At 33.5% G+C, this 13,736-nt stretch overlaps 1 protein-coding gene across 1 annotated transcript in view; it reads right to left on the bottom strand.

Annotated features, from left to right (window-relative positions):
- Positions 1-648: 648 nt before the first annotated feature.
- Positions 649-13,736, bottom strand: part of Cht5 (Chitinase 5) — a 28,637-nt gene continuing 15,549 nt past the window's right edge. The window contains exons 6-10 of the mRNA XM_035372802.2: positions 10,083-10,206; positions 8,372-8,566; positions 8,167-8,289; positions 5,949-6,151; positions 649-1,671 (exon numbers count right to left, since the gene is read on the bottom strand). Coding sequence (XP_035228693.1) covers positions 1,287-1,671; positions 5,949-6,151; positions 8,167-8,289; positions 8,372-8,566; positions 10,083-10,206 — 1,030 coding nt within the window. The 3' untranslated portion in view covers positions 649-1,286. The remainder of the gene's footprint in view (positions 1,672-5,948; positions 6,152-8,166; positions 8,290-8,371; positions 8,567-10,082; positions 10,207-13,736) is intronic.

The following is a 13,736-nucleotide window of genomic DNA, read 5'->3' as shown; positions in this document are numbered from 1 at the left end:
CCAATTTCTTCGCTGCTTGACCCTTCTAACGTTTTAAAACTCGTTGCTAATGTATATGAAATATAGGCGTGAAACACAAAATCGTGTGAAAAATTCATGTGAGTTTTAGCGCGGCTTGTTCACTGAATCATAGTAGCACTCGTTTTGACGCTCATGGGCAGTGGTAACATTGCCTAGAAAGTAATTACATACTGAATAGTAGCAACAGGAGTACGGGCAGTCGTACATTTGTCTCGAAAGAGGTAAATAAAGGTAGAGCTCGCACTCGCAACTCGTGGAATTCGTGTCCAAAAAGAACGTAAATAAAAGTTGGACGTATTTCAGAGGAGACTTATACCGAGGTAGCTACATTTATAGATTTACTTACCAAGTCTTAATAATATTACTTACCAAAGCATATGTTTTCAACACAATAAATCAAGTACTACTGTTCTGACCTCTTTTTTTTTTTTTTTTTTTTTTCATTTTACGGTCATAATTGCGGAAGCTGTCAAATCGGGATTCGCTGACTTTCAGTTAAAAGAAAAATATTCGTGCTTATGTAAAAACTCCAATCCATGAATGGAAGGCATTGCATTAAAGGATGGTTTGACGAATGGGCTGTTTGTCTCATGATATGTATCGTGAGAATGCAAGAATACAGTTCAGTATATGAAAAACATTTTATTCAATTCACGGAAACGTTTAACAATATCATCCAGCTTATGATTTTATATTTACAGAATACCAGATTTTTTTTTGTCATATAAATGATTTGAGGGATAGACTTTTGATATATATCACCTGCTCACCAAAATGTAATTAATATTTATTACATAACGAGTTGACAAAAAATGAATGCATCATTTAAAAGTAAATTGACTTTTTCGTCTACCGCTTCACGATATGTTTAAACTTATTGAAATCTCGATTTTTAGTATTTAAGGCATTCAGTCAAAAAAAAAAAAGTTAGCCGCTATGCATTTTACCACCCTTAACCGTATATCAGTGCTAAGAATCACTCCTTAAACAGGGATAGTTATTAGTATTGCACACATTCGCTGGCAAAATTGAATTAAATCGCTTATGAAGAATTGGTTACTAGCAAGGGTTTTTAGATAGGGAACGCGTGTATCCTTAAAGGCCCCAAATCCTGCGAATGCATTTTGGTATTTGCTTACTCGGAATAGCATTTTTATGGCGTAAAAAGATCCCATGCTATTTGCAAGCTACTCCGAATATTAGTGCAAGAATCCGAAATTTATCTACCAAGATTAAAATCCTGTATTCTGCGCAGTGAAGAGGTCCTATTTACCGAGATAATTTCGAAATTGGTGACGCATGACATAATTTGTATAAATTTTAACCCATGCACATTTGCCTACTGCTGGATCGTACTGGGATCCAGCTTCGCATTGCATCAAAACTGGCCTTCCATCTATGCACCAATAATAATATTGACTGTCCTCATGAGGTATGGTTTCTGATGCACTTTTACAGTTAGGCGCTCCAGGTTGATCATAGGGTGAAACGAATCCTTTTTCTGAAGATCCAGAGATAGATGATGCACCAGGTGATGCACCTCCTTGGTGTGGTCGTGGAGTTGTTGAACTGCTGGGTGACCACCAGACAGTACTGGATGAAGTTGAAGCAGGAGGCCACCAAGTCCTCTGAGTAGTGGCTTCGGTCGATCTAAAGAATAATTGATTTCAGTATTACTATTGAAACAATTTTTTTAAAGTTTTTATATGCGTTTTAATACCTGTTTATTGTAGGCGTAGAATTATAAAGCATACAGTTTGTTAAACTTAGATCATATGTACCAATTAAGTACTTGGGTATCAGAAATGAGTGCTTATACTTTAATTCAGTACATCTAGATGGCAAAAGTTTGAAAAATAATTTAATGGCAGTGTGATTATGTCATTTCACTCAAAAGATAAGAACTAGCTCAGACTGACACTGACTGAATTTATGCCCTGAATATCAGTATAAAGTACTACTTTAAGGGAGGGCTAGAAACAAAGAGCGTTCTTTTTCCAGCATATCTTTCATTTAATTTATTTAGAGCCGTCTTATTTTTAGCTCCTGTTTGATTAGGTTATTTAATTACGGCTATCTCAACGGCTATCTGGCTAAGGGAAGGGGATGCCTTTGTGGAAGACTTTCTAAGGTAAACTGGCTCGTATACACGTTACACATGGGGAAAACCACGAAAACACCCATGCAGCCAGCCCGTTCGCGGGATTCGAACCTCGGACCGAACTACCAGTGTTCAGCAACTTAACCACTCGGCCGCTGGTGGGTCTTAGGGCTCCTGTGAGCTACGTCTAGAATTACGGTTTATCTCGAAAACTGAGATGTACCAAAGTCAGGCGCTATTTAAGCTGTCCTATTGGCTAGACAATTGTTTGAAAATATTTCGTTAGGAATAGCCGAACTCATCCGTCTTTCAGCTGTCTCATCACAAAGTTACGTATGGTGCACCACAAAGCATACTGGGCTACGGTATAGTGTCCCGGGTATTCTCCGCTTACCACTATACCCTCTATGCCCATGAGGGAGAAACACAAATTGCATTTATTATATTTTGCAGTCGCTAGTAGATTCTATCTAACACTCTGACCAGTTTAAAAAAACTTTTAAATTTATTAAAATATACAAAATGTATTATTTTAAAAATTAAAGGTCATTTTAAGTTTTTTGGAATATTTGTAAAGTTATTAAGTCTGTTTGGCTTTTCAAAAGGAGGGAACAAAAAAAAAAAAAAAAAAAAAAAAAAAAAAAAATCAGCTATTTCTACCTTTTGACTAACGCGTATCATCTAAACAAATATTTAAAACCTTTAGTACCACCACTACAATATACTACTACCACCATTCTTGAACAAAGCTCAGATCGCATAAATTTACGAGTGTTTGAAAAAAACTCAGTCAGAATGTTGGGGTTTTAATTTTTGAATTTAATAGTTAAAAATACTTTGCTTCTTTTACATACCATCTATTTTTCTCTTGTGTACTACCACCGGTTGAGAACCCCTGCTCTACAGGATTCGTACTCCGACCTTCCTGATTTCCACCCAGACATGCTTCCAATTACTTCATGAAGGCACTCGGTAAGGAAGGAGAAAGTTTCTTATATATTTAATAAAGGTTCTTTTTGTAATTAGGAAATGATTTATTCGAAAGACACAAACACACATATACATAGTGCTTCACTGGATTTATCAGAGAAGTATCGATTTTTCAACAAGTAAGATGAATACTTTGCCGTTATCTAAGTAATCCTAATTATATTGCTGTAATTTATTTAGAATGCAAAAATTTTAATCGGAAGCATACAGTTTAGTGTGTAATATTAGTGTGTAATTGGTTTGCATTCTATTATATTTTAGAATACCATTTAGGTAGCACATACTGCTTCTGAGCTACTATCAGATAGTATGTATTGGTCTATTAATCTATAATTATCAGACAATATCTAACAGGTTCCAGGGCTTAATTTCTAAGATTAAAAGTGCCAGAGCCCTATGGAAGACTGTCAGCAGAGAGGAACAAGAGTAAATAAATAAATAAAATGACTATTAAAACACATTAATCATTTTAAAATTAAATAGTTAATTATTATCAAATTAATTAATATATATTTAATTAACGTTTATAAATTGTTATTTAATTAATAATTATTAGATAATTAATTAATTATAATTTAATTTATAATTATTAGATAATTAATTAAAATAATTAAAGATTGAAGTAATTAACTAATTAAAATTAAATAAAATGTAAAAAGATAAATTGAAATTTAATACGCGATTTTTAATATAATTTTAGTGTTAAAATAAAATTTTCGAGATAAAATTTCTACTAAAATTGTTATTCGATTACATAAAAGAAGTGCCGCAGCCTTCTTATTCAGGGTTCCGGTGCGTTCCGGCTAGAATTATGATTTATTACAAAAACTAAGAAGCACTGGAGCCGAGATCCGGTGGGTTCCGGCCCAATTTAAGTTCTGATCGTAGGAGGGGGGAGTTCTTTTATCATCGCAAAAATTAAATATACTTAAAGTATAGCTGATGAAAATTTCAAGGATAACTAACTGTAAGCATCGATAACAAGATCGATAACAAGCAAACATCGATAACAAGCATCGATAACTAGATACAATGGCATGGTGAGAAATTTAGCCGTTCCTAAATAAACTCCCCCAAATTTATTGCTTTTCTTAAAGGGAAAGGTTTCCGCATGTGAGTGAGGGAACTTCGCTTGAACGTCTCATGTTCTCATGAGTTCGTATTTCTAAGAAATAGAGTTTTGCAAGGTCTGCTTATTGTTAAACGTTAGGAATTCTAAATCTTTTTCCCTTTGAATTGTAGTTCAGTTTTATAAAAAGAAGTACCGGATAGCCATCTTATTTAGGGCTCCGGTGCGCTCCGGCTAAAATTGTAATTTATCTTAAAAATTGAGAAGCACCGGAGCCGGGCTCCGTTGGGCTCCGGCGCAATTTAAGCACTGACAGGTTCTTAATGTCATAAACGTTGGAACTGCTTTCCATACGATCCATATAAGCTGCGTTGAGTCAGGCTAACGAAGATTTGGCAGGCTACGTAATCTGCTTTCTGTTTCTATCCACAGGGGACCCATTACGTGGAGTTGAGATCGAGACTATGAAGTTTAGTCTATTCTTTCAACATCCATCTCTTCAAATATCGCAAGCATCACATTCGTTGGTCGGCTAGAACAGTTATTTTTCTTCTACAGAAAAGATTCCTTTTCGAACTATTTCTAGTGAGCTGGAAGTGGAGAGTTGTCAAGAATATCAAGATACTACAGTGTTCCTTCAGACCACAGGATTTAAAGAAACCAGATAAATTGCCTGCACCACCAAACTTTAAGTGTACAAAATACTTTCGGATATGAAATATTCTTCTGCTAAACCCTCGAACTGACACATTGTATAATGACATTCACCATTCTAAACAGTTTGTTTTTTCCCTGGGCCGTAAGCCAAAGGGACTGAACTCTGAATCATTGCCACCGATGCTTGGCATTGACCGTGTTCATATTGAGTTTGTGAACGGCTATGCAACTGTAGAAATCTATGTTTTTAACTCCTAATGAAAGGTCTTCAGTACTGCTAGAGACGACGCCAAGCGCAGTTTGAAATTTACAAGTAATCGTTACTATCGGTTACAATGCAGTTTTCCTTCATCTCTTTTTTAGGGTTTGACTGCTGTGTGATTAATTGAGTAATTGAGTGTGTAGGTTATTGCTATGTATGTGTGATCATTGAGTTTATGCGATCTACCGTGATGCGATGTGGGGGATACAGCCTGACCCTCTTTGACGTCGCCCTATGGTCTTCGTATGGGCTGCGTCAGAGGAAGTCAGAAGCAACAGCGGCCAACAGCCTACCGTATCATGCAGCCTGCCATATCATACTCCTGCCGTTTCACATTTTAGTCATTTACACTTTTTAATGACATCACTTACGGAAATTCAAGCATTTGTAGCCATACCGATATTTTGCAAATCGATTTCTTGCAATGATGAAATCCTAATGAAATAAAAAAATTAGTCAGCTTTACCAACTTACTTATTCTCTGTCTCAGTGTATCACTTGTACTACTAGCAGCAGTTTTTTCTCGTAATGTCACTTGACACTACAATCAGAGACACACACTTTCTGGAGGTTTATACAGAGCGTTGCTTGGATGCTTTCTGTCGTATAATATGAGATAAATGCACAGGTCCTTTAATTCTTTTATAACATAAGATAAATGCACAGACGAATTCGTAAATCATAATAGTACGTATGCGCTAATAACTTGTTGGACTCAAGTACAGGTTTATTTTGCGCACAACATTAGCAAAATAGCAATTTCATAGCTATTCAAACTAATCTCTTATTTAAATAGTATGTTATGAGAACTGTGAAAGAATCAATATTTTGTGCCAATTACTACTTACCTAGGGGGCCACCATTTGCTTGTTGAAATTGTAGAACCCTCCGTTGTCTGACTAGGATCTGGTGTAGGTGGAACGTAACCTCTCAGTTTTTCGTTCATGACTTCAAGAAGGGCATTTTTACGACCGCAGACGCCATTATAGTCATCCATGTCGATTGCCCAAATCATTGCTCCTCCGTAACCTTGTTCTCTGATATAATCCATCTGTAAGTAGGAGGTATTAGTCAAGGAAGGTGCAGTGTTCATATATGGGATAAGTAAATTTAAATATTCTAGTGTTAACTTCAATTTAGTCGACCATGCCAACTTGTGCTGATAATTCACTAGAGTATTCAAACATCATAAATATTAATAAAGAAAATATATTCAAGCGGTAACATAATTAAACATCATGTTCGTGTCTTAAATTAATGAATTAAGACAGTTTATGAATGTCATGACAATATAATAAAAACTCAAGCCCAAAAAGTTAAGTTGACGTAAGAGAAAGACTCTAAAACATTTATCGAAAGTCCGCACATGAAACATATTTGGCATTAAAAAAAATCTGTCGCAAAGAAACTACGCCATTTATTATGTTAGACGTGTTGTATTTACTATTTGCCTGTTATTAAATTCAGGAGATGTTACCAATTATTCTAAGGAACTTAGGGGAGGACCTACATGATATTACTGATTAGGAAAATAATATATATGCATAATTATTTGAATATATGATTAATTTATTGCTTTATCAAAGATAATTTCTCATAATTCTTAATTATAATACATAAAGCAGTAGTATCATCTGAGAAATTACATTTAGCAACTTTATGAAATACCAATAAATTGTGTGTTTTTCGAAGATTTCAAAGGTTTGCTGGAAACAGAATCTCGAATTTCTAAAATTAAACTAACCCCTTTATGATCGTGGCATATAGCTGAGCTGACGTCATTAGTTTTATGTTTAATGAATTCTGAAACCAGAATATATTAAGCAGTTGTAGTGTAGTTGAGTTTGAGGTCATTGCTTTGTTTTGTGTTTGCCGAGTGTTTTAGAAAAGAACGCGTTTACTCTAACATATGAAAAAACTATCATATTCAGCAACAATTCTTGGGAATTTCATGCAACCGTTTAATAGAAATGGGCTTTGGTAGTAAAATTATGAAAAACATAGTCCCATGCACAATATTAATTTGTAGATCTAAGATGTTGCCTCGAAATGTCACATTTCGCATCAAGGGGTAAAAACAAGCAAATCACCATTGACCACCATTCCAACATTGACCCTCTGGTCATTAGGTGGAAGAGGAGAGCGGCAATCGTTGTAACAGATTTAGCGTTATCCAGGGTGCATTACGAAGGGGTCTGCTACTTGATACCAGCTTACAAACATCGATATCCTGGGATTCCAACCCAGGCTCATCTATACAGCTCCCCCGTAAGCAGTCAGTAACTGTACAGTACCCATCTGCATAGAAGTCAGCATCGCTAACCACTATATGGTCTAGGCATCTCGCATTTTGCATCAGAGTATCAGAAGAAGACCGATTTCGTCTTCGTTAGTGCCAGCATTACCGGATTTCTACTTCACATCTGAGTAAAGTTATGAGATGATAACTTAACTATGTAAACAGAATTCGCAGAAAAGCTGCTGCATCTTCTAAGTTGGTGAAAATTATTATTGTGTTCCATTATTATTATTGCATTTAATGTGTTTTTAAGCAGAGATCTTCTATGGATATTACAGCCTTCATGGAGTATGACAGATTCGTTAGACAACGTCCTCAATATATTGCCGGTGTTCTTCGAAAAAGAAAAACGGATCTGGATGCTTAAGAGATTCTAAAGTTTGTCACAGAAAATTCAATCACAAGAAGTTGCCAAGGTATTTAGTATCTCTTTCTTTTATTTCTAATTTTGACACATTTTTTTGCTTACCTTTGCGGTTAGGATATACTCTTGATGTTTGGCAATTTTTTCTAAGACATCTTGTATTTATATAATTAAATTATTTATCTTTGCTGTGCTTAACTGCTTTTGTTTCTTTTTTATGATAGGGTAAATTATGAAGTGGTGAAATGCAAAACTAATGAACCTGACCTTTATTGTTTTTCTTTTTAGTATTCGTCGTTTTATCTCTTGTTCATCTATAATATTACCGCAAACTTTATTCAGTTTCTGTATCATTCTGTGCATATTATTGGTGTAAGTAATTGTTATAAACTGAAGATCTTACTTTTATTCCAATGCTATCTTCATCTTCGTATCCAATCCATTGATCGTCATAATAAGCATAAGGACATTTTCCAATGTCATCGTACTTCTTGGTCCATTCACCACTGTTCACATGGGGACAAATCTGCAATTACAAGAAAAATATTTAAATTTCCTTTAAATGGATCATTAGCGCATATATATTTTCGCATGTAAATTAAGTTTACCTCATAATAGGCGAGGAATCCGCTAGCATTTGTGTAAGGTCCAGGATTACCTCCTCCAACCCATTTCTTTATTCCTGCTCTGAGGCCTGTGTTTTCTTTACTTCCCAGTGTATATGTTCTGCCATAGAAAGGAACTCCTACGACTAGTTTGTGCTTCGGGGCACCCATATCTACCCATAACTGCAAACCATCATGCTGGAAAAAAAATCATATTGTATTTATTGCCATGAGGAATCATGATTACAGAAGAACATGTTACATGATTACAGAAGAACCACTATACAATGATATAAATAGCTGAATATTCGTTCCATATTTATGCATTTAATTGCTGTGGCGGAGGAAATTTTATATACAGTTTGCCTTTCAATGCAAAGCATTGAAGATACCCTGTCTAAGACGCTATACTATAGTATTCGTGTAAAGTTGATCAAGGAACAAAATACTGGGTTTAGACTGAAGTTTACTGCTCTGTGACTCTTGTAAGCGTTCAAGCCGTGTTCAAGCCACGTCCTTTACGGTTGGTGCATTAAACAGAGTAATACAAAAATGAAATAATATGTGCTTTACAGATAATTATATCTTTTACATTAAAGATATCAAGCAAGCAATGAAAGGGCCAATATGCTTAATTATTTATTAAATATTTGTCCTGTGCATACTTTTGCATAGTTAATAATCTTTTAATGTAAAAATGCAAGAATGACTGGAAGGGGTTTATGGTTAGTAAAGCTTAGAAAAGTGATCTTAGAGAATTTAGTTTAATATTACGTAATAAAATAGTAACCCTTTTTATTTGTCTGACAATTTTTATTTATATTTAGATACAATTTTAGCAGAAAGTCATATAAAACTGTTTATAATAATCACTAGAAAACAGCCCTTTTAATTATAATAAATATTTTAGAATTTTCATTATTTAGAATATTTCATTATTCAGCTTAATAATACTCCCCTTACTGATGATTAACGGAGAGACTTATCTATGACCCAAATAAATACACATCCTTTTTAGGGTTAATATTTAAATTTCTCTCTTTAATTAGTGTATATATGTATAAAAATATATGTATGATGAAAAAGAGAAAAAAGCTTAGCAATGTTGATGGCATAGCACATAAATAGGTTAGAACTTAGATCCATATTGAAGAGGAAAATCGCTAAAATGTTGAATCCGTAATGATTAGAAAACATTGCAGTCGAGTAAGATTAAACACTCAGTTTTTATTTCAATTGACAATTATGGCTACAATTTATTCGGCCACAAATGTTAATACCTCTAATCGTGCCTGTTCAAGAACATTTACATTTTCGATACTGTTGCGATAGGAAGAGAATACAGCGAAATAACGTCATTACAGAAAGATAGACAGAAGCTAAAGTGCTCAATCAACTAATATGGAAGCTCGCGAAAAGGAAGGTTTTGGTTAGGGTTAGAAAGATTTCTGTTCTAAAAAATTTTGAGTTCAAGTTCCGAATGAGCTGCGTCATCAGCTTAGAGAAGAATGAAGAATTAAGAGGCTTATTACTAATGAAAAGTAAGAAAGAATTAAGAGGCTGAAGAATTAAGAGGCTAAAGGAATGATGAATTAAGAGGCTAAAGGAATAAGGAATTAGAATGATATTACTAAATTAAATTATAAAGCTGATTTACATATTTTTTATCTAACACACACACACATATATAAGTATTTAAAATGGAATATCTTACCACATTTAGTTTCTCGTAAGCCCATTGGTCAAAAGGTCGTCTGTAAAGGGGACTGTGGACATCAGCAAAGCCAGCCCAGTTGCCTCTCAAATCATAAGTCATTACATTGATCCAGTCGAAAAGTCTACCGGAAGAAAGAGAAAAATGGACTTTTTTAGGTTAACTCTTTACCATCATTAAATGCTATGGCATCTCATGTTTAGGCAACTAGTGTGGATACTGTTAAAGATACTTTAAACATCACAATAAATATTACAAGTGCTGGAAATCTTCTCTGGACTGTTTCATAACAGCGCATCATTCTGAAAATATTGGCGCATGTATGAGAATTAGTTAATATGTATTGAGATAAAAATATTTCAAAAGAATGCTTGAATCCTTATGAAGATCATCTTTTAACTTGAAGAAAGCAGTTTTCATACAACTACTAGCCTTTTAATACCGGAATACTACAATACAAATACGGATTAGTTTGGCCAGCACCTTCATGAAAGTTCTTTCTTCGGGTTCGAAACTGATCTTCATAATGATATGGGCACTTTTACACCGAAGCACTTTTATGAAATTTGCTGTTTTGGCGTTTGGTTAGTTGATTTGCATAAAGGTGTCAGAACCTTTATGACGGGGAGTTGTTTTGAGGCGTCCCATTTCATTTTGCGATTGGCTTTCATCCATAGCAAGAAAAGCCGTTTTCTAAATGAAAGCTTAATGCTTAAGGAATTTCACGATTTCGCATTGTAAGATCGTATTTTTTTTGCTAACATAAAGTTAAAATGATCTTACGAGATAACCTGGCGACTTCTTGCACAAGCGTAAAAGAATACCAGCACAGAAGAAGGATAAAATAACCCTTTACTATTCCGTCAAACTCTTAACATAAAATACATACACTTCGTGCTAACAAGGACGACTTGCGGTGGATCTTAAGAATAGTTCACAATAAATTCAAAGATATAAAGTAGTACTGGGTTAACAGTTTAATTTAAAGCTAACGGAGCTGACTGAACAACCTACTCGGTCATACACTTGGTCATTAAATGGCCAAAAGGCACATCAGAAACCCCGCGCAACAACAAGGACAACTCGTAATGTGCGCTGGCTAGCGAAATCACTCTCTGAATAAATTTCGTCTGTTTTTATACTCTCCTCACTTAATTTTAAATTTGCATCCTGACGAGGAAATGCGAGGGGAAAATGAGAGGTTCAGAAATGGTAGCAAAACTTAAAATAATTTGTTATGCAAAATAAGGGAAACCCTACAGCATGTCCCAACCTGTCACAAATATGTTTTTACGTTTCTTATGATCCAGACTTTTCTTTTAAGTGAAAACTTGCGTATGTCTGAAACAAATAACGGCGTCTTTGGTTTTATAAATTTATTATTTTAACTCCAAATTCTTAGTTTCGTTAGTTGCTAGTTTCTTCAGAGCTTTCAAATAGATTAGGCATTGTCATTTTTAGGTGATTTTATGATTAGTAGTTTTAGAAAAAGTAATTATTACATGAAAATAATTTTTACTTCCGATAACGTAAGAGTGCTATGTTCAATTGATACTAGAAATGCCTGCCAATTAAAAACTGTAAATAGCAAAATTAAATATTTTTATGTTAATTACGTTATGAATCAATCATTGCATTTTAAAAAACCGCTTGAAACATATTAACCGTTGAAAGAAGGTTATTTTAGAGAAAAAGACTGGACTGAGATGGCGGAGATAGTGAGAAATAGGAAATAATTATTACACTAAAATGATTAATATTTATTATTTTCTTTTTTTATTAGTTGGCGAGAGTAATTTTTTTATGTTTAATATAATCTTTAAAAATTCTGGAAAAGATGGATCATTTAAAAATAAGACATACCTTCGAAATAATATCATACACCTCTAGAAATACTGATGTGCTGTCGGGTCCGTGAATTTACGTAAAATTATATTAATCAGATAAAATAATCTGAATGTTGAATCAACAGAGCAATGGTTCCCAAAGTCTGGGTCGCGACACCTTATTGAGTCGGGAAAAAATTTTTGTGTGGTTAGGGGGTCAAAAATGTTTTTATCATTGTATAATTATATTATTTACATGTAATTACAAATAAGTTTTTAATTAGTTATCAATATTTATATAAATTAATTTATGTATACTGCTTTATTATATTATTTTGTTTTAGAATTTTTTTTTTTTATCTTTCTTTCCGAAACATTGTATGCACGTTTGTCTCGAAAATTCGCAGTTGCCAACAATGATCGCGAAAATTCACATTGGGTGGAGTGCTAAAATGTTTGAGAACGCTTTTACAGAGAAATGGTGCAATTTAGTAATAAACTTAAGAGAAGAAGGAAAAACGATTTCTTGCTAGCGTTTTATTGACAGAATGCTGCTTGTTATACCAAGAATGAAATTGTTTTAAAGCTAGTTCAATAATGAAAAAAAAAATCTCAATAATAAAAGCTCTTGCGTAATTGAATTCCTGATTAACATGCGATATGGAAAATACCTTAGATGAAGATAAAGGATGAGAAGAAAGAAAACGTTTTTGTGTAACCGAGTGGCTTAAAATCATTTAATATAAGAGAACGGATGTAGCTTTAGAATGAGACAATTTCGAAACCTGAATATAAACTTCCTTGCATTGCCGTATGGTTGCTAGAATGTTTGCTATACAGGGATATTAGTAATGAAGCGTTTATTTGCCCATATCGAAATGATATTAATATTTCAGTTAAGTAATCTTGGATTACAAGAGTTACACACAGTTACCAAATTTAACGCATTAATCTAAAAAATTATTTCAAAGCAAAATATATATATATATATATATATATTTTCGTTTCACATGTCATGATAATATCCTCAATGCCGTCGTGATAATGATATGCTAAAACTAAGAACAGTACTGAGAACGTAATAACATTGTAGGCGGAATTCATGAAAAGTATTTAAAAATGCATAATGTGAGTGTGTTTTCCATTATAGTTATTTTCTGATCTAAATTTAATTAATTAATCGTTTAAATTTGTGTCATTTGCTTTAAATAATAAAATATTATTTTTATAATTTTTATGAGATGAAATTTTTACTTATTGAAAATTATATTTGAAGCAAAATAGAAATCAATTAAAATAATGAATGTGTAAATAACTGAGTCAATATATTCTTTATTTTATTTTTATAAACTCACTAGTTACGAAACTGAGACTTGAAGAATATTGTTGATACAGTTTTAGTTTAGGTTACATCTGCATATCATTTATAAGCAGTAAATATATAGCAGTTGAATAGGTATGTATAAACCCTTCAGAACTCTTGTATATTTTGGGGTTCTGCCAACTTAAATGGGAAACATGAAAAGGAAACTTTTCTGTCCTTAAAATCATCAATTATTCGTTATTCGGAATCATCAGACTTATATCATTCGTTATTATTATAAGTCGGTATCTGATTTTCTCAAATTTTCTATCAATTTAGGCCTAAGACCAACAAGAGACAATTTTCTACCGAAAAGGATACCAGTTCGTTTCAAAGTTATGCAAATGGCTACGATTTTACATATGAGGCAGAGTAAAAACGTTCTCCGACTAATTAAAGAATTTCTGTATATCTATTTATAAACAGAAATGTAATATTATCTTTTCTAGAATGCATATTTTATAG

This window comes from Stegodyphus dumicola, chromosome 1 (assembly GCF_044657685.1).
Source record: "Stegodyphus dumicola isolate Sdum_Otavi_A_Nest chromosome 1, ASM4465768v1".
In the NCBI taxonomy this organism is placed as follows: domain Eukaryota; kingdom Metazoa; phylum Arthropoda; class Arachnida; order Araneae; family Eresidae; genus Stegodyphus; species Stegodyphus dumicola.
The sequence above is the reverse complement of the archived record's forward strand: the minus strand, read 5'-3'. Positions and strand labels throughout refer to the sequence as shown.